Source organism: Aspergillus caelatus (genome assembly GCF_009193585.1).
Source record: "Aspergillus caelatus strain CBS 763.97 unplaced genomic scaffold BDV27scaffold_72, whole genome shotgun sequence".
NCBI lineage: Eukaryota > Fungi > Ascomycota > Eurotiomycetes > Eurotiales > Aspergillaceae > Aspergillus > Aspergillus caelatus.
Window position 1 is genome coordinate 72,146 of NW_022475335.1, and position 21,678 is coordinate 93,823.

Here is a 21,678-nt window from a genome sequence, read left to right on the forward strand (position 1 = left end):
CTACTCTTACCCATTTTCTTTTACTCCCTACCCTCCATTTCCCTGTGTCCATAGAAAACTATTCTTGCCAGACAACTGAATTTAGCGGATTTGATGTTACTCCTGTCTCCACTGTATGTACCATGTTTGCACCCCCAACCCAATTTTCGCATATATACGCTTGAATACGTGTCGATATCAGCCTCACATTCAGTCATAACCAACCAATATTTGCACTTTACTCTCCCTTATAAGACAGCCTCCCGCGCCTAAGACAATAACATTGCATTAGACATGATATATATCTCTGGTGATCTTCTAGAGGATAAAATAGCTGGGCCTCCTTATATTCGGACACGGACGAAGGATTTAATGTGAACCTCAACAGAGATCCTGTAGCTGGCACCCCATCCAACTGTGCCGTTAACATACCAATGGTGCATTGTAGTGAGGTGAACTTCATGGTAGTTTTAGTAACAAGTGAGTCCTATAGTTTCACGGGTTGCTAAACTATAGCCTCCCTTCTATGCTATTCTTTTCATTTGTCTCTAATCCCAAGTGCATATTGGCTGTCCACAAAGCACCACGAATGGGATAGGCAATACATCATGATACCAATGTCCTCCATATCTCGATGACAGCGACCACCTTACGCTTGTTATGTCTCTTTACTTGTCTTCTGTTCCATTCTTTCGCTCCCTCCCTCCCTCTTCTTTTCTTTTCTTGGGGAAGGATTAAACATGTAGTCGGCAGCATTTTGATGAAGGAGACAAGAGCAGCATCGTTGAATAAGTACATTGAACACATCACCAATTTCATGAGACCCTTAGCTCAACAAACGGCATCATGGTCTGCCGCAACTTACAAAAGCAAAAATTTGAAAAGAAGATTAGGTAACTGAGAAGTTGCTGCCGAATGGATTCAGCTCCATACAAAGAAGGCCAGAATGACAACATCCGAGTAGAAGAAGCGCATCAGTTTAGCCACGAGCATAGGGATGAAAGCCACGATGACCTCCACGACCCCCACCTCGGTAATTGGCTCCAGGTTTTCCAGCATTTTTGGGCCCAGTTGGAGCGTTGGCTGGTGCGGCACTCTGAGGCTGCGGCGTCGGTCCTGAAACAGAGTTAGCAGTCAGATGACACAGGGGTATTTAACAAGCAGACGATTCGAATTCTACCAAATACATACCACGTCCCATACTGCCAGCTCGATTCATGGCTTGCGGTCCCGTGGGGATGTTGGGCTGGGGCACTTCATCGTACATACCTTCCCAGGAAGTTGGACCGCCCTGTTGATAGGGAGAGAACGCCCGGTTTTCCATGGCCCGACGAGCCTGCTGCTGTTCATACTTCTGTTGTTCAAAGGCAATCTGCTCATGGGCGTTATAGCCTGGGCCTCCCCGAGGTCCTGAATAATTTCCACTCATGTTCACGTTTCCAGGACTAGTGCTCCCCATGTTCATAGCATTCCCCATCTGTCCTCCTTGACCTTGATTTTGCATCTGCTGCATCTGCTGCATAATGGTGGGATTCATCATATTCTGCATTTGAGGTGTCTGACTCTGTGATGGAGGACTCATGCTTCCCTGTTGTTGATTACTGCCCATTTGCATCTGTTGCATCTGCTTCATCTGCATCTGTTGCATCATAGCTGGGTTCATTCCACCCATTCCCATTGCGCCCATGCCTTGACCCTGAGCGGCAACAGCCATCTGCTGCTGCATTAAAGCAAAATATTGCTGCATCCGTTGCCAATACTGCGCCATCATCTGTGGAGTCAAGCCACCGGGCATGCCGGCCGGCCCTTGAGAGCCTTGTTGTTGAGAACCATCGCCACCAATCTGAGCTCCCTCACGGAAACCGTCTCTACCACGGCGGTTCCTGCGATCCTCTTCGTCCCGCAAATTACCGCGTGGTTGGGCCTTCTTGACCTCAATAGGTTTACCGAGTATCTCTAAAGGACGTGAGAGTGCTGCTTCAACAGCAGCCTCGCTGTCAAACGTCACAAAGCCAAAGCCGCGAGGCCGACCAGTGTCCTTATCGATCATCAAAGTAGCATCGACCACACGACCGAATTGCATGAAAAATTGTTTGAAGTCTTGCTCGTTAGCTTCTTGGCTGACGCCACCAACGAAGATTTTGCTTGTCTTTTCTTGTTCGTCACGAGGGATTGCACGCTTCGGATCGATCTTGAAACCAAATAAGCTTATGTTTTGCTTCAAAAATTTAAGGATATGAGATGCATGACTCACGATTTTCCCATCCAAGTAATGCTCCTTGACCATGACAGTATTGACGGTCTTAGGGTCTCTAAAAGTTAAGAAACCAAACCCCCTAGAGCGACCTGTAGCGCTGTCTCGCATCACAGTGCATTCCTGTACCTCTCCGAACTGAGAAAAGTAGTCCTTTAGGGATTCTAATTGCCAAGTTAGATTGCTGACAGCTGTGCCGGATGGTTACCAACGGATCTTGGAGGTACATACGGTCAGTTGTTTCCCAGTTGAGACCGCCAATAAACATCTTCCTATTTAACGCAGACAGTATTAGTACGAGTGTCTCGGTCTCAGTTACTAACAGTAAAAGAGATAGATGAATAGAAAAGCCATAGGAGATGAGAGAAGAACAAAATGAATAAACAAGAAGAAGAAAGCAAGCAAGGCTTCAATCTTGGCTGGTGGCAGGCTGGCGCTCTGTGCCCCCTGAGAACAAGGACAGCATTGTTGATAGACAGTTATTGCGATGTAAGAGCTTATGAACTGAAAATCGATACCATATTGACAGGCACTAATTTGACTTGAGAAACGGAAGAAACCACTGCAAGCAATGCGTAGGGGAGTATTTCTTTTTGTTTTGTCTCTTTCTCTCTCTCTTTTTCCTTCTTGCTTCTTTTTTCATGGTCGCTTCAGGATGGTTCGTCAGTCTGTGACGTATGCACATACACCGACGGGGGCTGCGACTGGCTGGAAGGCTCATGGTGACAATCAACCTCTAGTCAATAATCCACTGGTTTACTAAACGATCCAGTGGACTGAAGGTCAAATGGAAGACAATTCCTCGGGTCCGGGAGGTATGCGGTGGTGAAAACAAAGACCACAAGCTGAAGCATCTCAGGCGGAATAAGTCAATTGTTTCTCTTTCTCTCTTTCTCTTCTCTGACCAAGGAACTCTGCCTGTCTAATAGTCCGAAGCTAGGTAAACTGTTCGCAACCACAAAGCCCCGGCACCTACTCTTGTTCTGTTCTCCTCTCTGCACTATCAAGATATCTCGACATGAAGCTATATAGCATCGGCTGTACTATAGTCGCTCGCGACAATGGCTCGTAGAGACAGGGGTTCGAAATTTGTCTTTCCGCAATTGTCACATCGACGTTGTGCCGTTGACATGTATTCCCACTTTGTCCCTCAAGATGCCAGAGATAGAATTTGTCCCCACCAAATTGCTCTCCATAGCTAAGCCTGACGAGAGTCTAAAGACTCTCCATCGAAGATTGGCCATAACCTTGTTTTCTCTAGCAAGTATGTTTGGTTTTCCATTGGAGAAAGACCTGGATGCAGGCCGAAGAATTTCATCACTTTCTCCACTGTACCAAGCAGTCACATGTGTAGAAGCCCACCCAGATATCAGCATAGCCACCATCGCCTTAACCAGCTCACTCGAGCTCATCCTTATACAGAGCGGTAAAGTGATAAAAATAAGAAGAAAAGGGCATTGTGGGCCCTCCAATATGCCATCGCTCCCAAATGGCCAGATATTAACAAAGGGAAATGGTGTGACACTAGTAGGATGGCCAAGCCAATTCGAGCGGGCGTTCCAATCCCCAACAAGCATATAAAAACTTCAAAACATCCCTAGCAAAAGAAGCTATTACTTACCCATCTTCTTTAATCCCGGTTCCGTGATGCTCTGTTTCCCCCGACATAGGAGTGGTAGTACTGGCGAATCCAGAATCTAAATTGCCTGTGCCATGTTGGTGAGCTCCATCCTGTAGAAATTGTTGGTGTACACCGCGGATGTCTTCCGTTTCGATATGAGAGGCTTCGGAGACATGTGTTGTAGGAAGGCCAGCCGACTGAGTCGGGAGGACCGAAGCTGTAGGCTCCGAGGTAATCGGAGCTTCAACGGTTGAAATTGGTTGGTTCGCGGCATCATCCGCATCGTACCTATCAAGACATTAGACAAGGTCTTGTAATATGAATTCCGGCAAACTGAAGCGCCATACAGATCTGCAAACAGGTCTTCTTCAACATCCTCTGGTTCGGTCATGGTGAGTTAGTACTAAAAAGCAACGTGAGCGAAGGGCCGAATGGCTGCACTAGAATGAAGTCGATTGAAACAGTTCGATTAGGGATGGAACAGAATCCTGTGACTTTAGCTTGGTGGGGATGAAGTGAGATTCCTTCTCACTACTAACTAGCTAACAGAAGTGAGGAAAGGAATTCTTATAAGGTGAATTGGGAAGTTTGGCAGAAGAAGGGTGAGAGAGGAACGGCAGTAGAGCAGAAGGAAGGAAGGAAGAGGTGTGTGTGGTTTACGTCGGAGGTTAGCATGAGGAGAGAGAAAGAGTCTCAGAGAGGAGTTAGTCAGTTTAAGTTAGCCGCTGACCGCGCGAACCTGAGATCCGTAATAAATTTCATTCCATTTCACCTATTTAGGTATTAATTTCTTCCCCATACATACGCATACATAGGTTAAGTACGGAGTACAGGCTAGTACTACGAGGTACTAGCTTGCCTCCAACGTGGTAAAAGGTTCCTGGGCAACTTAACATAGTATCTCAACACTTAAATCAGTTTTTGATTGCTTCTTCACCAACAATATTTTTCTTCTGCTTTTTTCTTTTTCTTTTTTTCTAAGGGTTCGTTTTACCAAGAAAGAAAGAAAAGAAGAAAGCTAGCTATTGTACATAATATGAATTACCTTACGGATCGATACAAGGAATGAGTCAATATCTAGCTACTCTGTACCATCACAATTTGTTAATTCGTCTTGGCTTGGCTAGTCTACTACTTACACTACTAAGGCTTAAAACAGCATCATGGTGCCGCAAAGCACCCCGCAACTAACCTCTGTCTTTATTTCCTCCCCCCCCTTCTTTTCCTACTTTCCCCCCATTCTGAATGACCCTCCGCACACCAGTGGCGTCACGCAATGGCTACTAGAAAGTCACAGCCGCAGGTAAGTGTGTCCAGAAATACCACTCAAACCAATGCGACACAGAGCTAACCCAAACTACTTGTCTCACTGGTATAGGAGATGGTCCAGGTTGGTTCGTACCTCATAGCCCCATGTTTCACCTCGTTCTAGCTGCTGATATAGCTCCCCGCTTTCAACTCATTAGACCGTTCTGGGTATGTGCAGCCCTGCTAGTGCGAGATATCTCTGTTCAATTAGTTACGCACTTCTCTCACTCTCTCTCTCTTCTGCTCCCCATTTCTTGCTAATCCCTCTTCGAAGGAGAACGGGTTCGCCCTTCTGGAAGGGAAGATCAGTTTCCCAGAATCACGGGCCCCCCAAACCCAATGATCAAAGTACTGTTGTTGGCTCTTCATATTCCCACGCAAACATCTTGAAGTGAGCTTTCGTTCGCCCATATGTCATAATTCTTAGAAGCTCCTCAAAATACATTGGACTAACTTAGTACGTTTGGCAGAGGTATATCGCAACAGCATGCGCGCCCGCGGACACCGCCCCGACCATCCTCTACCAATATTCAAAACTTCTCGCCATCCTCCCATCAGCCTGCATCATGGTCTGCCTCTTCTCGTAGATCGTACACCGGTATTATGAACCAAGGGGTCGATTCATGGGGTCGCGGTCAAATGGAAGACGAAGAAGATGACGAGGAAGATGAAGATATTGTCTATGATGATGATGAGGATGAGTTTGGGCTTCCCAGCATTACTAGCATGCGGAAGAAGCAGAAGCAGAATGTCGACCTTCTTTCATCCAGGAGTGTTGACCCAGGCGGTCGAATTGGAGGCAGTGCCTCGGCCCTTAGTGTTGGTTTAGGGAACAGCAGACAGCGTGCCAACAGCTCGGATATTGCAGAGGAACGGGGTGTTCCTATGTACCCAACAGCTAGAAAGGGGGAAGGGAAAATACTTCGGCCTCAGTATAAAGATATTTTAAGAGGTAACGGATGCGATTTAAGCTGCCGAAGCTTGCAGATGGCTAATCCTCACTAGATCCTGCAAACGCTTTGAATCTTATCAACCATGCTCCACCACCCAAGAGTGCAACTCCGAAAGAAATGGACCAATACTCGAGTCGCATTTCGAGAATCAACAAGTTCAAACGCCTTTTGCAGACAAGTACGGTTCCTTTAGCAGAATTAAGAAACTTGGCATGGTCAGGGATCCCCGATGAGGTACGGGCGATGACCTGGCAACTTCTCCTGGGCTATCTTCCTACGAATTGCGAACGACGTATTTCGACCCTCGAAAGGAAGCGTAAGGAGTATTTAGATGGCGTTCGCCAGGCTTTTGAGCGCGGCAGTACCACAGGTGCTGGGAACCCTCCTGTTTCGGCAACAGGGCGCGGCAGAGGGCTGGACGAGGCAATATGGCATCAAATCAGTATAGATGTCCCTCGTACTTGTCCACATATCCAGCTCTACAGCTATGAGGCTACTCAACGCTCGCTAGAAAGGATTCTCTATGTTTGGGCCATTCGACACCCAGCCAGCGGCTATGTGCAAGGGATCAATGACCTCGCCACGCCATTTTGGCAAGTTTTCCTAGGTGTCTATGTTACGGACCTTAATGTAGAAGAAGGGATGGATCCGGGTCAATTGCCCCGGAGCGTGCTGGATGCTGTCGAAGCGGATACATTCTGGTGTCTTACGAAGCTCCTTGACGGCATTCAAGACAATTATATATATGCTCAGCCCGGCATACACCGGCAAGTTAAAGCATTGCGCGACTTAACTATGCGCATTGATGCTACCCTCGCGAAACATTTGGAGAATGAAGGTGTCGAATTTATGCAATTTAGTTTCCGATGGATGAACTGCTTGCTCATGCGTGAAATGAGCGTCCAGAACACCATACGCATGTGGGATACATACATGGTTCGCTACCCTAATTTTGCATATAGGTGAAATGTGCTAACTTTGCATTCAAGGCCGAGGAGCAGGGCTTTTCACGATTTCACCTCTATGTGTGTGCAGCCTTTCTAGTCAAATGGTCGGACCAGTTGGTGAAGATGGATTTTCAGGTAAGTGTATCAACCAATGATATGGAGGCCAGTGCTGAATGAGAATAGGAAGTCATGATGTTTTTGCAAGCCCTCCCAACCAAAGACTGGACGGAGCAAGATATTGAACTCCTGTTGAGTGAAGCATTCATTTGGCAAAGCCTGTTTCAAGACTCTCGGGCTCATCTTCGTTCCACTGGTGACCCCTCCCCCGATAATGGGTTGCAGTGAAGAAATCGAGCTGTAATAGGCATACACCCCCTAGCTTGTGACAAAGAAAGCCAGTCCAGGTTCTTTCCCCTTGGGCATAAATGCAAACTGAACAGGAGGCCCTTGTAGAGGAAAACCCACAACACCTTCCAAAAGCGGTACCCGTCGCATATGCTTGTACATTCCTCTGCGAAGCCCGTAAAAGTCTGTCGACATCTGCTGCTTGCGGCTTCCTCACGCATTTCTATCGTCTGTATGCGCGCGTGGTAAAGAGGGGGTTGGTGTGTGGGAGAAGGAAAAAAGGAAAAGGGGAGGAAAGAAAGTGCATTTCCGCTTTCACCAAGCCCGGTGGTCCTGTCGGCTCCGCTTTCTCACCATCCCAGTGTTGCGTACATTCATTGTGTGTCTACCTCATGATCTGCAGAGGGCCCAGCCTACAGCGGGGTATTGCTCTCATGCTTCATATCATGCCCCGTCATTAGTCTCTGCTAGATCTGCCACTTGGGATTTCCAGAAAGGCTATACTGGGAGGAGGAGTTTGGGGGTTGTTTGTTTCGCTTTTCTCTTGCAAACCAAATTTTTCAATAGGCCAACTCTGGGTCATAGTCAGTTGGCAATAATGGAGTTTTGGGAACAAGATGGAATAACATTCGGGTTGACTGGGAGAGGGAGGCCGCTTGAGGATTCATGCGCGCCGTCAGCAGGTGATCTACCCTAGCTCATACTTGCCCATTGAAGGCGTCTACTCCATAGCTTAACGACAGGCTTTGTGTTGGGCAAAAGCCAAGGTGCAAACCAGAATTAAAAATACGATGATTAGTCTGTAGGGTTATTCAGTTGGCGAGACGTTGGCGTATGTGATCCTGTCAGTGCAGCTAAGCAACTAGGCGCGCAAAGGAAGCACTGTTTAGACATACGACGTTCTAGGGGTACGCAACATGGATAATATAATGCCGACCTATCAAAAGAATTGAACTTGGAATATTGCAAGAGCATAGCCCTGGTCCTAGGTACGTCCTGTGAATTCCACTGGTGTTCGAGGAGCCATAGAGTAGTACGTAGTGGTAGGTCATTCATTCTAGTAGCGCTGGATAATGTAGGGCAAGGATCTAACTACGTTTGGTTAGGATACTACGATAAGATAGATACGGGAGCGGGATAATGTTCTTGCGTTCATTGCCTCTTTGAAGCATGAAACAACTTCCTGCTACCTCGGAATCTTGGTACACTTAAGCTTAAAGTTGCCCAGTCTTGCTCCGTATCTCTGGTCAAGATGGCCTCCGGGAGGAAGGACTTTTTGAGCCAGCCGGCCCCCGAAAACTATGTCGCAGGTCTAGGTAGAGGTGCAACTGGCTTCACCACTCGTTCGGACCTAGGGCCTGCGCGTGAAGGTCCCACGCCAGAGCAGATTCAAGCAGCGCTCGAAAAGAGGGCACAACTGCTTGGTGCAGCCCCTCCAACAGCGTATGGCGCAGGACGTGAGAAAGGTGGCAAAGAAGATAAGGCCGAGGAAGAGGAGGACGATGAACGTTTTCAGGATCCAGACAATGAAGTTGGCCTTTTCGCATACGGACAGTTCGATCAAGAAGATGACGAAGCAGACCGGATATACAGAGAAGTAGATGAGAGGATGGACAAGCGCCGAAAAGCAAGAAGGTTGGTACTCTCCCTTCCTCTCACCCCCCGTTCACCTCTTTGATGGTGCAATTTGTTCATCGGGTTCATCCCCGGTTGTCTGGATAGAAGACCGACTTGATTCCTTCGCCAACTATAGGGAAATCCGGGAACGTCAAGAACGAGAAGACTACGAACGGAAAAACCCGAAAATTCAACAGCAGTTCGCCGATTTAAAGCGCTCATTAGCCTCCGTCTCCGAAGACGACTGGGCCAACCTCCCCGAAGTTGGAGATCTTACAGGCAAGAATAGACGAGCTAAACAGAATCTCCGGCAACGCTTTTACGCAGTGCCGGATAGTGTCCTCGCCAGTGCAAGAGACTCCACCCAATTCGAGACCACCATTACGGATGACGGCGCTCATACCGACATTCAGGGGGAAGGAGTGGACGGGACAATAACAAATTTTGCGGATATCAGTGCTGCTCGTGACAAGGCCCTTAAAGTCAAGCTTGATCAAGCAGCTATAAGTTCATCTGGGGATTCGGCATCTGGAAGTGCCACTAGCATTGATCCAAAGGGTTATCTCACGAGTCTCACTCAGTCCGAGCTAAAAGCTGGTGAAGTGGAGATAGGCGATATCAAAAGAGTTCGCGTTTTGCTAGAATCTGTGACGAGGACTAATCCAAAGCACGCACCTGGGTGGATTGCACTTGCCCGTCTGGAGGAACTTGCTGGTAGAATTGTGGCTGCTAGAAACTGCATCGCCAAGGGATGTGAGCTGTGCCCGAAAAGTGAAGATGCGTGGCTTGAGAATATTCGGCTCAATGAAGGTCATAATGCGAAGGTAATCGCTGCAAATGCTATTAAGAATAATGATCGCTCCACAAGACTCTGGATTGAAGCTATGAGGTTGGAATCTGAGCCTCGTGCAAAGAAAAACGTTCTGAGACAGGCCATCCTCCACATTCCTCAATCTGTTGTCATTTGGAAAGAAGCTGTCAACTTGGAAGAAGACCCTGTAGATGCCCGTCTCCTTCTCGCAAAGGCAGTTGAAATGATACCATTGTCGGTGGAGCTATGGCTTGCCCTTGCCCGCCTCGAGACACCTGAGAACGCCCAAAAGGTCTTGAACGCTGCTAGAAAAGCTGTCCCTACGAGCTACGAGATATGGATTGCTGCTTCACGACTGCAGGAGCAAATGGGGACTTTTAATAAGGTGAATGTGATGAAGAGAGCTGTACAGTCCCTCGCTAGAGAGAATGCTATGCTTAAGAGGGAGGAGTGGATAGCAGAAGCTGAGAATTGCGAAGAGGAGGGAGCTATTCTTACTTGCGGGGCGATTATCCGCGAGACTTTAGGATGGGGTCTGGATGAAGACGATGATAGGAAAGACATCTGGATGGATGATGCAAAATCCAGTATTGCCAGGGGCAGGTACGAGACTGCGAGAGCCATTTATGCCTATGCGTTGCGCGTGTTTGTCAACCGCAGATCTATTTGGCTTGCAGCCGCAGACCTGGAACGTAACCATGGTACGAAAGAAGCGTTATGGCAGGTCCTCGAGAAGGCTGTGGAAGCTTGCCCACAGAGTGAAGAGCTATGGTTGCTCCTTGCGAAAGAGAAATGGCAAACTGGAGAAATCGATGAGGCGAGACGAGTGCTGGGTCGCGCCTTTAACCAGAATCCCAATAATGAGGATATTTGGCTTGCTGCTGTTAAGCTCGAGGCCGACGCCCGGCAAACAGAGCAGGCTAGAGAGCTCCTTGCGACTGCTCGTCGGGAAGCCGGAACAGATCGTGTTTGGGTGAAAAGTGTCGCCTTCGAGCGACAGTTGGGTAATGCAGATGAGGCGCTAGATTTAGTAAATCAGGGCCTCCAACTATACCCGAAGGCGGACAAGCTTTGGATGATGAAGGGTCAAATCTATGAATCCCAGAACAAGTACCCGCAAGCCCGGGAGGCATATGGAACAGGTACTCGTGCGTGTTCCAGATCCGTTCCATTGTGGTTGTTGGCTTCAAGACTGGAAGAAAAGGCTGGTGCTGTCGTCAAGGCCCGCTCTGTTCTTGACAGAGCTCGGCTTGCTGTTCCCAAGAATGCTGAATTGTGGACAGAAAGCGTTCGAGTTGAACGGCGTGCAAACAATATCGCCCAAGCCAAGGTCTTGATGGCAAAGGCATTGCAGGAAGTGCCAACATCTGGATTGTTATGGAGTGAGAGTATCTGGCATCTCGAACCGCGGGCACAACGGAAGGCTCGCAGTTTGGAGGCTATCAAGAAGGTCGATAATGACCCAATATTATTCATTACAGTGGCGCGGATTTTCTGGGGGGAGCGTCGGCTGGAGAAAGCAATGACATGGTTTGAAAAGGCCATTGTGTCCGACAGCGACCTAGGGGACGGCTGGGCTTGGTATTACAAGTTCCTATTGCAGCACGGAACAGAGGAGAAACGGGCAGATGTGGTATCGAAGTGCATCTCTACAGAGCCCAAACATGGCGAAGTTTGGCAATCGGTGGCTAAAGATCCTGCTAACGCGCACAAGTCGACCGAAGAGATTTTGAAGATGGTTGCCGAGCGACTTGTGTAAGTAATCAACACCGCATAGTTTTATCCAAAATTGGCTTATAATCTATATACTTGAAGGTTGTAAAGTTTTGGGGTTGGAGAGGTAAATTGAGAGATTGTACCAGTGAGCCTTAGGATTAAGAATGAGTAAATGGATTCTGATACGAGAAAACAAAAGATAGACCTGGTAAGATCAACGTTAACACGTCTCTGGTACCCCATAATTCATCGTGACAACAAATATAGCGGTTAGATGGAACAAAGGGGGAATAGTATATAGAGTAAACAAAAGCAAGCTAGGAACAGTGTATGCGTGGTATGCCAATTGCCTTCATGGCTCTCAAAGTATATATAGGTCTCAGCCGCCGTTCAGATATACGGCAAAGAAAGGAAAAGAAATAGTAAAACCGAGTAGTGGGTATCGAACGAGTTTTGCCGCACATTCAGAAACCTTCGTTCTTTTCTTTTCGTTTCTGTGGTTCTGTTATGAACCATCGTAGACGAGATATCTATCCATAAACTGGACCCTGTGGCGACTCTTTGAAGCACATACCATGCGCGTCGCACTCGAGAACTACCATGTTCGAGTTCTCAAGGAAGACTCATGGGAACCCAAATCCTCAAGCGCGCCAAGCTGTAAAGGGAAAGAAGCTCAACGAGACCGAAGAAAGATAGAAGACGAATCGAACGCTTGAACTCCATGCCAAATCAAAGTAGATAATGTCACACCAAAAACAAGTTCCCTTCACACTCCAAGTACGCCTTTAGGCTTTGGTCGAAATGCCACTGCTTTGGTCGTATAGGACCGTATACTTACAATAAGTCAAAGAGAACACCAAAAGGAAGGGGAAATCAAAGAGGAAGAGGAGGTTCGAAATTATAATGAAAATCATGATGGAAAGAAAGCAAGGGAAAAAGAGGGAGGGGAAGGATCAAGAGGCCATGGACAAGCACTCGTCCAATAAAGACCCCAGCTGTTCTCGGTCTGCCATCGTGGCACCTTCCCACACAATATCCCCATCATCATCAACCTCCATTGTCTCCGTCGAATGATTCAACTTCATACTATCCTTGGGAATCTCCGCCACATCGTCAGCTCGATCTTGCTTGTCTGTTTCAAGCTCATCCTCAAGGTAGCCGCCCATTATTTGATCCACAATGAGTGGCATATGACTGAGAACTCCCCCACCAAGCTCTAGAGCCAAACGGAGGTCTCTGACTCCGAGGGGCTTTCTAACGCTTGCTTCTTTAGCTTCGACCGGTAGCAAGCCTGTCGCACCATCTTTCACAATCTCCCCGCGTGTAAAAGCTAATTCTTCCCGTTCGAGCTGCTGGCGATACTTGCGCATCATCATACCATTGATGGTGCCAGATGGTCCGTTAGACCTCGTCCGTGAGAATACGACAGATAAAACTTCCTTCACAAAAGTTTCTGTTGCAATGGCCATAAACTCAGCGCAGGGTAGCCCTGCGCCACTAACAATTGACTCTTCGTAGCATATAGGGATCATGCGAGCATGAATGGATTCCGCATCTGGGAATTCACCAGTCTCTGATGCCAGAGGTTGTGCATAGCGTTTTCGAATCTCCAACTCCCAATCTACCGTCAAGCAGTGTGGTAAGCATCCCTAGACCCATAAGTGAGACATTGAATTTATTACACCTACTTGTTTTATTCAGGCCGCCTGCACTTGCCGGTACTTGGCTGGGCAGCTTTATTTGTTTCGCCAGATGATATTCCTCTAACTCGTTCGGTGTAGTTTCAACGCGGTCATGCTGATCGAGACCATTGTTAGAATGGATTGCGCTCTCTAATGGTCCTCTATAACGTTGTAATCGTACCTCAGGAATTGCTTTTATTCGCCGACGATCTCTAGGAGGAAGCTGCATGACCTCTGTCTTTAGCCTCTGCTCCGCTGCATCCCCTGATGTCGGCTTCGAGACCACCGACGGTTTGTCGTTCGCCGACACCCAACTTGCAACTCCATGATCAGGAAGGTCCCTTGTGAGGTTCCCAATAATTGCGCATATGAAGTTATTATGGAGGTGTTCAGTTTTCTGATCGGCGCAAATTATATGATCAACGCGAGACGAGAGTTCATTCTGGTTTAATTGTCCTATGATAGAGAAGAGCGACGTTAGTTCATCCTTCAGAAAGTAAACATATGTCGAAGAAGAGCAAAAAGGAAATAGATAAGGAAATTTTTTTTTTTTTAAAAAAGAAGAAGAAGAAGAAGAAGAAGAAGCAGAAGAAGAAGGGCTGGGCCAATTTCTGCTATGCATTCGTACCTAGAAGGAAGAGAGTAGTGGTCTCCTTGTACTCGGGCCAGCTGTCGCCGATAGCGGCTTTCAGTTCTGTATAGATAGGTTCAAGATCCAGTCGCGGGACAGATATCAGGGCTTTAGTAGACTTCGAAGTCGTCGAGGTGCTAGGGGTCGCATTTTTTGAGGGGGTTATTGCGGTCGATGTAGACTCAGTCCGACTCAGAGCGGCCGGATCGATCTGCATGGTTGTGAGGCTCGCAGAAGCGCGACGGGCTGCGCGAAGCCGGGATGGCGGGGAGAACTAGGCCTTCATGAAGCAGAATACATCCAGACAAACCCGAAAGACAGTTTGATATTAGTAGAAGACGAAAACATGCGAGGAACGAGGGGATCGCGATTGGAAGGGCAGTGGGTCGATGAGCGAAGTGATGGAAGGAGGTTGAAGTTGATAAAATGCTGGGGTTGGATTTCTTTTTCCCCGCCGAAAAAAAGAGTTACAAAAGTCACTGGATTCTCCCAATGAATGAAGCAATACAAAGACTATAAGAAAGGGCTACTTTGTTTCTCAATGTTTATCGATCCTGTATATTTATAGATTATTACATATGTTTACATGCGCTTCGTTATCTAAAGGAACGCAGTCGGTTTAGAGGGGGGGAAAGAGCCTAATCATATAGCTTCACAATGTCTTCGTCGAGTACTCCAAACAAGCAGCTGATTTCCGCCATGATTCCCTCGATCTCTGTCGACAATTGACCAGTGACTAAAACTAAAGATGAATTAGTCAATATTGTATGATCAGTTCACGCCATACCGTGCAGACCATATGGGATTTAAAACACGAATCGCGGTATAGCCTCGACTTACTGTAAGCATACAATAAGGCATAGTCCTCATCCGTAGACAAGCGTGATGCTTCATGATCCTTGCGATAGCGGAAAAGGCGGGCAAGAAGCCGGTCTCGGGCATGCTCAATGCTAGGAAGGACGTCGCTCAGCGGGTACTCGAGTTTCATAGACGAGGCCATTACTATACTTGCGGTTAGAATTGCCCTTTCTAGTTAATTCCCAACACTCACCTGACAATAGATGGCTGATGCGCGACGACAATTGCTGCCTTTCCTTGTCAGTATATTGGAGAATACTAAGCTCGCCTTCAGATGCTGTCATATTTTTATCAAGCTCAATATTGATCGCAAGAAAAGCGTCTACCATACTCCTTGTGCGGCGGAGAATGTTACTGTATGCCAAATCAGGGAATGGGCTTTTCAGCTCAAACTCGGAGCGGGCGGACGCCTGAAGAGATTCCAAGCGCGAAAGGAATCGTTCAATCTCCAATTTCTCTCTTGGGCTCATGAAAACCGAGTTATCTGTGTTGCTAGTCATGGTAGACAGCGGGCCGCGTTTCCAGAGTAGACTCATTCGAAGCCATAAGAGGCTTAGACCATCTTTCAATCTCTTCCTCGCGCTGATAGGCCAAATCACTCGTGTGATGATAATACCCCAGATGCAGCCAGACAGAACAGCTGCAACACGATGAAGAGCAATCTCAGTTATAATCGGACTTTCGCCCCCTTCGTCCTGGTCATCGTTACCTTCCTTCTGGCTGAGGGAGTACGCGTACAAAACCGAGAGGTTGTATGTAAGCATGATGAAGCGGCCCATCGGACCTTGCCCTTTGACTATTATGAGATATGACGTCCACGTAGCCATAAATAGCCCCAGAGATGCGAGGCCAAAAACGTTCCCTCCAGTCACGAACCACGAAATGACGGCGCAGAGTGCCCCTAAGCAGGTACCCAAAAACCGGGCATAGCCAGTGGTGTTTGAAGCACCGATGGTCATCGAACAAACTAGCATGTACGACAAAAGACCCCACTCGCCTCTCCAATGAGAGTAAAACGGTCTTGTGGACGGGAGAAATGATGGCAAAGCATAGAGTGCTGCACCTGTACCTACTTTGATAGCAAACTTGGTATCATCCCGTCGAAAGATCTTGAGTGACTTCCAGATACGATAACCGAAGCTTTTTTTCCCCGACACGTTTCCCGGAAGGAGGGATGATAACGATGTTTTACTGTGTGGCTCAGCGTTGTCGACCACCAAGTGAGGCTCAACACCACCTTGTACGAAACCTGCTTCAACCAATGACCGCTCTGAAGGCCAGTCAGCATAATTTTAACCGTTTAGGCTATGTCAGCCGAGACAACATACCGGTATCCTTTGCTCTTACCCAAGCATTTCGTCGACACCAAAACTTCAGCCAGTTCCAGGATCTACCACTGGGCCTCTCCTCAGCTTCAAGTTGCAACTCATCAAGGATTGCTAGCAGCTCCTTTAGCTGTTCACCGAATTCCAGAAGCGAAAAACTAAAATGACCGCAGCTGGCAGCAACTTCCTCAAGATCCGCTTCAACTTCCAAGGTCTGGATGTTTAAGACATCCTTCTGTCGATATATAGTCTTCAACGCCTCTTCTCGGGATCCTCGATAGAGATCAAGTGCCCGGTCAAGACTGGTGCGGAACCTACTATTGATTGCGACTCTGTAATCCGGTGCAGGTTTGAAAGGAATCTCCTTGAAGATTTCTTTTAAAGTGAATGCAAGCGATCGCTATTAATGATTAGTATCTACCAACATGTAGTGGTTATTGGGTGCCTCGTTACCATCGAAGGCCCTAAATGGCCGATAAATAGTGCGAAGATATCCGCGGGAAGAAGAACGTGATCAGTTTCTGAATCAGAAATCTCTCTTTCCGGACTTGAATTCAGCCTGTCTCTTCCTGAATCCGAGACCTCTTCTTCCGGCCTCTCATTGATCGGCTCCAAAATTGGTCGCTCCTCATGTACTGACCATGGACTAGGTAAAGATTCTCGATGAACCCCATTTATAATTTCTGCTTCGCTATTGTACTGCATTGGCATGGCAAGTTTGGTTTGCTTTAGCAGCTGAAACTGCAGGAGAGCCGCACTGCGCAAGCCGCCCATGTTATGAGTGATATCTTGTACCCAGCGTACAAGTTTTTTCTCCAGCCTGTACTGTCTCTCTGTACCTGCAACGAAATGCTCCAATTTCGCTTCTCTTACTAGTCTGTCAAGCTGACTGTATGCTTGCTTATGGCGCGCAGCTGCACTCAGGTACTCTTCAGTCTGAAGCTCCTCTTCAGATCCAGTGAGGAAGCTCTCGGTAATCAAGGCTAGCATCGTTGCTAGCGTCTCGGTGACAGTGGTGAGGTTTGACCGTAGCTTTTTCCGTGCAGATATTGGAAATATCATAAATGACACAGCCATGGCCGCAGCTACACCCATCACGACCATTTTCAAAACCTGAAAAATTTTAGCGAACGACAAATTCCCATTCTGTACTGAGCCTTCTTTTGTCAAGACGGTAATGGACGACAGCGAAGCAAGGGAACAGGCGACGTTCACAAGGGGGTCGCCCAGTCTTTGTTTTGTCCATCCAATAAATCCTAAACCACCTCCACAGAAGACTATGAGGACTACAGCATGGCCCAGTGGGAGTAAGTCAAGGGTGTCCTGAAAGAACCTAGAGACACACATGCTTGTCAAAGAGATGAAAGCAGCGTAGAGAAACGCTAGAAAGGCACAAATTGATGCCTTGTACATGCTCCCTTGAGACCTTGCTGGGTGGAAGTAGACTGTAACGGTGGCCACAACATGCTTGCCATCTTGATGGCCTAGCCACGAAGCGATCGCTGGCACGAAAGTTGCAAGCGATCCCAATAAGTAGGCTAGGCTGCATTTCAGGACACCGATTCCTAGCTCAGTAGAAATAATTCGATGTATCCAAAGTTCTGTTTTTCGCACCTTTCTCCATAAGCGTAAAGGTATCCCTTCCCGGCCCACGGAATATTGTCCGGAGAGTAGCCCGCGGCGTTCTTCGTCATCGTCGCCATTCAATTCGGGATGAGGGTTTCGTAGAGTAACCAGACCTCTCAAGCGTTGACCGGTTTTAGGTAGGACAAACGTCGCCTGCCGCAGCTTCGTATCAAACTTGTGGTTAGCAACGGTGGCTCGTCCTCTTTCTCTGTTTCTTGAACACCTTCAACCAGAGAAAATCTTGCCATGGTACCTTCTTCGGTCGCAAGAAGCGACGGGAACTACTCGACGCGTCCCCAGACAGAGACATTTTATCATCTCATTTTATTTTTCCTTTTCTTGCCTTCCTGGAGGCGCGCAGAAGACTGCAAGTGTTGTCAAACTGGAGCTTGCGGGCGCTTGACGTACACAGTGGCTGTATATGACGATCGTCGCTTGTTCTATCCGCTGTTGATCACCCGCCATCTTATCACCACGGCCTAGGTGAATTGGGAACACGCATCCTTAGGCGATACTACTGCTAAAAACAGCTACAATATCCTAACAACTGTAAATACAGTACTTCATTGTATGTATGTACACTTCGAAATCCGAGGGTAAAGATAGTGAAATAGGAAGAGGCAGCACAGAGATAACTTTCCTCTCACACATACGTATATCATAATCGCTGATGTCCCAAAGTCCATTTCACTTTACTCTATTCCAAACCTTCCACTTTCCACAACTTGACTGCTGCATCCGCACCAGCCGATGCAACCTTCGACCCCGACACCCAGGCTACACCGTTGACACCTTCTTTGTGAGCATTAGTAACTTGAAGCCACTCTCCAGGATTGGCCAGGTTCCACACGAATATATTGGTGTCCAATGCTCCGCTCACAACGTGAGTACCGTCTTCGTTCCATGCAATGGAAGTGATCCGCGAAGTATGTGCCGTCCAACGGTCTGTGACTAGACTGGCATCGGCGACGTTGTAAACAAGAACGCGACCACGCGAATCGCCAACAGCCAGCAGGGAACCGTTCGGCGAGAAAGCCAATGCGGACACGGGATTCCGAGAAGCTTTAATATCCGTCTTGGGAATCAAAGTAGCGCCCGAGATTTCGCAAATTTGAACAGTTGAATCATCGCTGCCGATGGCTGCAGTGCTTCCATGTGCTGCCACAGTAGTTATGGTAAACTTTGACTTGAAGTCGCCAATCTTCTGGCCGTCTTTGTAAATATCAACACTCTCCGAGGTCCCTACCAATACCGCTACAGCTGCAGCGATACCCTTAGGCTGTCCAGATAGCTTGGAAGAGCTTCCGTTATACGTTTTAGCCCCAACGTCCACAGATCTAATGGTATCATCCCAGGCCACGCTGTAGATTCTACCATTGCCTTCCTCTGTCGGCGCAAGGCCTGCGATATACGTCGAGTGACTTTCGCCGTCCACCTCCTCCGCAGTTCCAGTGGGCACGTCCCAGCTGCAGACTCTGCCGTCAAAACTGCCAGTCCACAGTGTGCCATTGTCGCTACTTGAGTGGGACTGTGTCAAGGACGTAATGTTTTTCTGGTGGCCTTGGATGACTTGTCTAGGCTCAGGAGTACCTTCAGCGAGATAATTCAGATTGCCACCCAGTGACAAACTGATAAGCAGATTGTCACTTCTGCCGGGGGGCCAAACCACGCCGACCTGCTGGTCTTTGATATCTGTACTTCCCTCCCCTCCAATGTTCCATGTTTGTGAAACTTTACCGGCTTCCACATCCCATACCTTGACGGTCTTGTCGGCACTCGCAGTTACGAACTTCCGAGAGTCCTTGGACCATGAAACACTGAAAATACTACCCTTATGCTCACCTTCCCCAATCTGGCCCCTTGCCTCGCCCGTCTTGCCATCATAAAGCCAGATCTTCCGGTCAGCACCAACGCTAACCAACGCTGAGCCATCTGGACTGAAGCCGACGCCATAAATATAATTAGTGTGTTTGTCACGGATACCCGTGTTGAACTTGAAAGGCGCTCCATGGTAGAAGACTAAATTCTTGTCATCACCAGCAGCAGCAGCTCGCAGAGGTCGTTGTTGCCTGATCGAAACGGAGTTGATCTGTTGGGTGTGGCCATAAATTTCCCCGACGGTATTTCCACTATCCCAAGTAATGCAGTGGCCATATCGTTGTTTCCCCTCACCAACCGCGATTATACGCTGAGAATCCCCATCCCATGCGAGATCATTGATCCTACCATTGACAATACTGTATTCACCCTTCGTATGCCCTTCGCCGACGCAGTCCCAGACTCGAACTAATCCAGTTGCATCACCGCTAGCGACGTAGAATCCAGACGGTGAAAACCGTGCGACTGTAGTCTGGGCCTTATGTTCGGTGTACTGCCTCGCGATAGCGGGGTTGTCGATTGAACGCAAGAATATGGATTTATTGGCCTTAAGCCTCACTTCCCGTTAGTCAAGATCTTCCGATATCTCTTAAAAAGAACGATAGGTTGCCTTGTATTTACCGCATAAGCAAGTCGTTCGCCTTTGGCATCCGACGAGAGGTGGGTGGGTTGGCCCCTGGTGGTAGAAGGACTGGCCGCCCAGATGAAATCTGAAAAGTGTTAGTTATCCAGGATCGCATGAAAAAGGGTAAGTAAGGTCTTGACCGTTCGTAATTGACATGGCTGTACCAACAGACAATATCAGCAGTGAAAGGAAAGGGAGCAATCCGGAATTAGCAGAAGGTAAAGGGGAGCGCGAGCGATGTTGACAGCCATAGATGTTTCCTCCGGTTGACGTATTTATCGGTGGGGAACGTGAGCCACGGACGGGACAACTCGTTCCTGTCTTATGTCCAGGCAACCCTCATGATTAGAACCTTGTACAGCAATAGTAGATATTCCTGAGATAGTAAATATTCAATCAATAAAATTTCTGGTGGATAAATTACATATGCAATCCCAATTCTCAGTGATGACTATGTTTGAATATAGAAGTACAGTGTCTAGCTCCGAAGGTGCCCGACTTCGAGATATGAAGCAGCAGGAATTCAAGAAAGGTATAAGCAGTTCTCCATATATCCTGCATACAAGTTCCCTGTTCACATGGCCTCGATTGCTTCAGAATATGCTGCTTCCATCTACTTTCGCCTTCAGTTCCGCCGCCAGAATCTCTGGATGTCTATGGACACTAGGCATCAGACCAAGACCAATAGCCCTTCGGATAGCCTTTGCAATTTTCCGTTGGTTGACAGGTCGTAGACCAGTTGTATTTCTATGCTTTATACGTCCCATCGGGGTGATATACTCGGACATGATCGAGAAGTTCTGCGTTAACACAAAAGAAGTTAAAATCACTGGGATGCCCGAGCCAACGAAAAACAAAGTACAATAATAATAATCGTTCATTTCATAACCGCACATACCTTGTACAAGTCTAGCGGGTTCATGTTCAAAGAATCAAAAGCATCTGTGGCTGGGCTATAGCGCTTCCTCCACTTCTTCATCTCGGCAGCACTGAGATCATGAGGTGTGTAAATATCGCCTGCTCGCCAATCACGAGTTTGGTATTTCTCTAAGATTCGACTCTCTCCTTGGGTCTTCTGGTCTTCGATGAACTTTTGGCGGTTTGGTACACGACGACGGCTGAATACTCTTGGTCCTATTTTCGGGACAGTCAGTGCCGGTCGAAGTAATGTCTTGAGAAGTACTCGATTCTGCAGGAAACACGGGCGGCTGCATTGTTTGGGTATTCACATACTTTGATTAGCACTGGCAGCACGCTGATAAGCAGCGGCATCTGTGGCGAGAGTCGAATTCCACCGACCTGCAACCATAGAGCTCATGGTCGACCCGAAGGTGCGCAATGGAGACCAAGACAAGAGACGAACAGCCATATTTGAGAGCCGGGTGACGACCTCAGTTCTATCAAAGCAATTGAAGAGCGTCAATAACAGCTTGCAAGCATTCAATGCTGGATGGGTTGGGTTGGGGGAGTCGCAGAGTGGAGCGCATTGAATTTAATATCTT

The 21,678-nt window shown here is 47.8% G+C and overlaps 5 protein-coding genes across 5 annotated transcripts; 2 read left to right on the top strand and 3 right to left on the bottom strand.

Annotated features, from left to right (window-relative positions):
• Positions 1 to 447: 447 nt before the first annotated feature.
• On the bottom strand, positions 448 to 4,553 carry BDV27DRAFT_127183 (heterogeneous nuclear ribonucleoprotein HRP1). Its single transcript, XM_032066704.1, has 6 exons — positions 4,202 to 4,553; positions 3,855 to 4,142; positions 2,465 to 2,505; positions 2,234 to 2,397; positions 1,171 to 2,170; positions 448 to 1,095 (listed from the first exon to the last, which is right to left on the bottom strand). Exons 1-6 carry the CDS (start codon positions 4,243 to 4,245, stop codon positions 959 to 961), a joined length of 1,674 nt encoding a protein of 557 aa, XP_031928348.1. The 5' UTR covers positions 4,246 to 4,553; the 3' UTR covers positions 448 to 958.
• Positions 4,554 to 5,130: 577 nt separating this feature from the next.
• BDV27DRAFT_144600 (GTPase-activating protein GYP1) lies at positions 5,131 to 7,407 on the top strand (the record flags this gene model as incomplete). The annotated part of the gene is made up of 7 exons (XM_032070282.1): positions 5,131 to 5,157; positions 5,233 to 5,252; positions 5,437 to 5,553; positions 5,633 to 6,114; positions 6,168 to 7,051; positions 7,105 to 7,197; positions 7,246 to 7,407. 7 exons carry the CDS (start codon positions 5,131 to 5,133, stop codon positions 7,405 to 7,407), a joined length of 1,785 nt encoding a protein of 594 aa, XP_031928349.1.
• A 1,198-nt stretch (positions 7,408 to 8,605) lies between these two features.
• On the top strand, positions 8,606 to 12,049 carry BDV27DRAFT_106079 (U4/U6-U5 snRNP complex subunit PRP6). Its single transcript, XM_032064400.1, has 2 exons — positions 8,606 to 9,042; positions 9,161 to 12,049. The coding sequence occupies exons 1-2, from the start codon at positions 8,660 to 8,662 to the stop codon at positions 11,592 to 11,594; spliced, it is 2,817 nt and encodes a 938-aa protein (XP_031928350.1). The 5' UTR covers positions 8,606 to 8,659; the 3' UTR covers positions 11,595 to 12,049.
• Positions 12,050 to 12,504: 455 nt separating this feature from the next.
• BDV27DRAFT_144602 (WD40 repeat-like protein) lies at positions 12,505 to 20,332 on the bottom strand (the record flags this gene model as incomplete). Its single annotated transcript, XM_032070283.1, has 12 exons — positions 12,505 to 13,172; positions 13,240 to 13,348; positions 13,415 to 13,689; positions 13,862 to 14,138; positions 14,521 to 14,606; positions 14,705 to 14,866; positions 14,916 to 15,992; positions 16,051 to 16,447; positions 16,501 to 17,835; positions 18,404 to 20,098; positions 20,173 to 20,261; positions 20,317 to 20,332. 12 exons carry the CDS (start codon positions 20,330 to 20,332, stop codon positions 12,505 to 12,507), a joined length of 6,186 nt encoding a protein of 2,061 aa, XP_031928351.1.
• A 257-nt stretch (positions 20,333 to 20,589) lies between these two features.
• Positions 20,590 to 21,641, bottom strand: BDV27DRAFT_127199 (mitochondrial 37S ribosomal protein bS18m). Its single transcript, XM_032066705.1, has 3 exons — positions 21,410 to 21,641; positions 21,075 to 21,310; positions 20,590 to 20,976 (listed from the first exon to the last, which is right to left on the bottom strand). Exons 1-3 carry the CDS (start codon positions 21,543 to 21,545, stop codon positions 20,770 to 20,772), a joined length of 579 nt encoding a protein of 192 aa, XP_031928352.1. The 5' UTR covers positions 21,546 to 21,641; the 3' UTR covers positions 20,590 to 20,769.
• Positions 21,642 to 21,678: the final 37 nt, after the last annotated feature.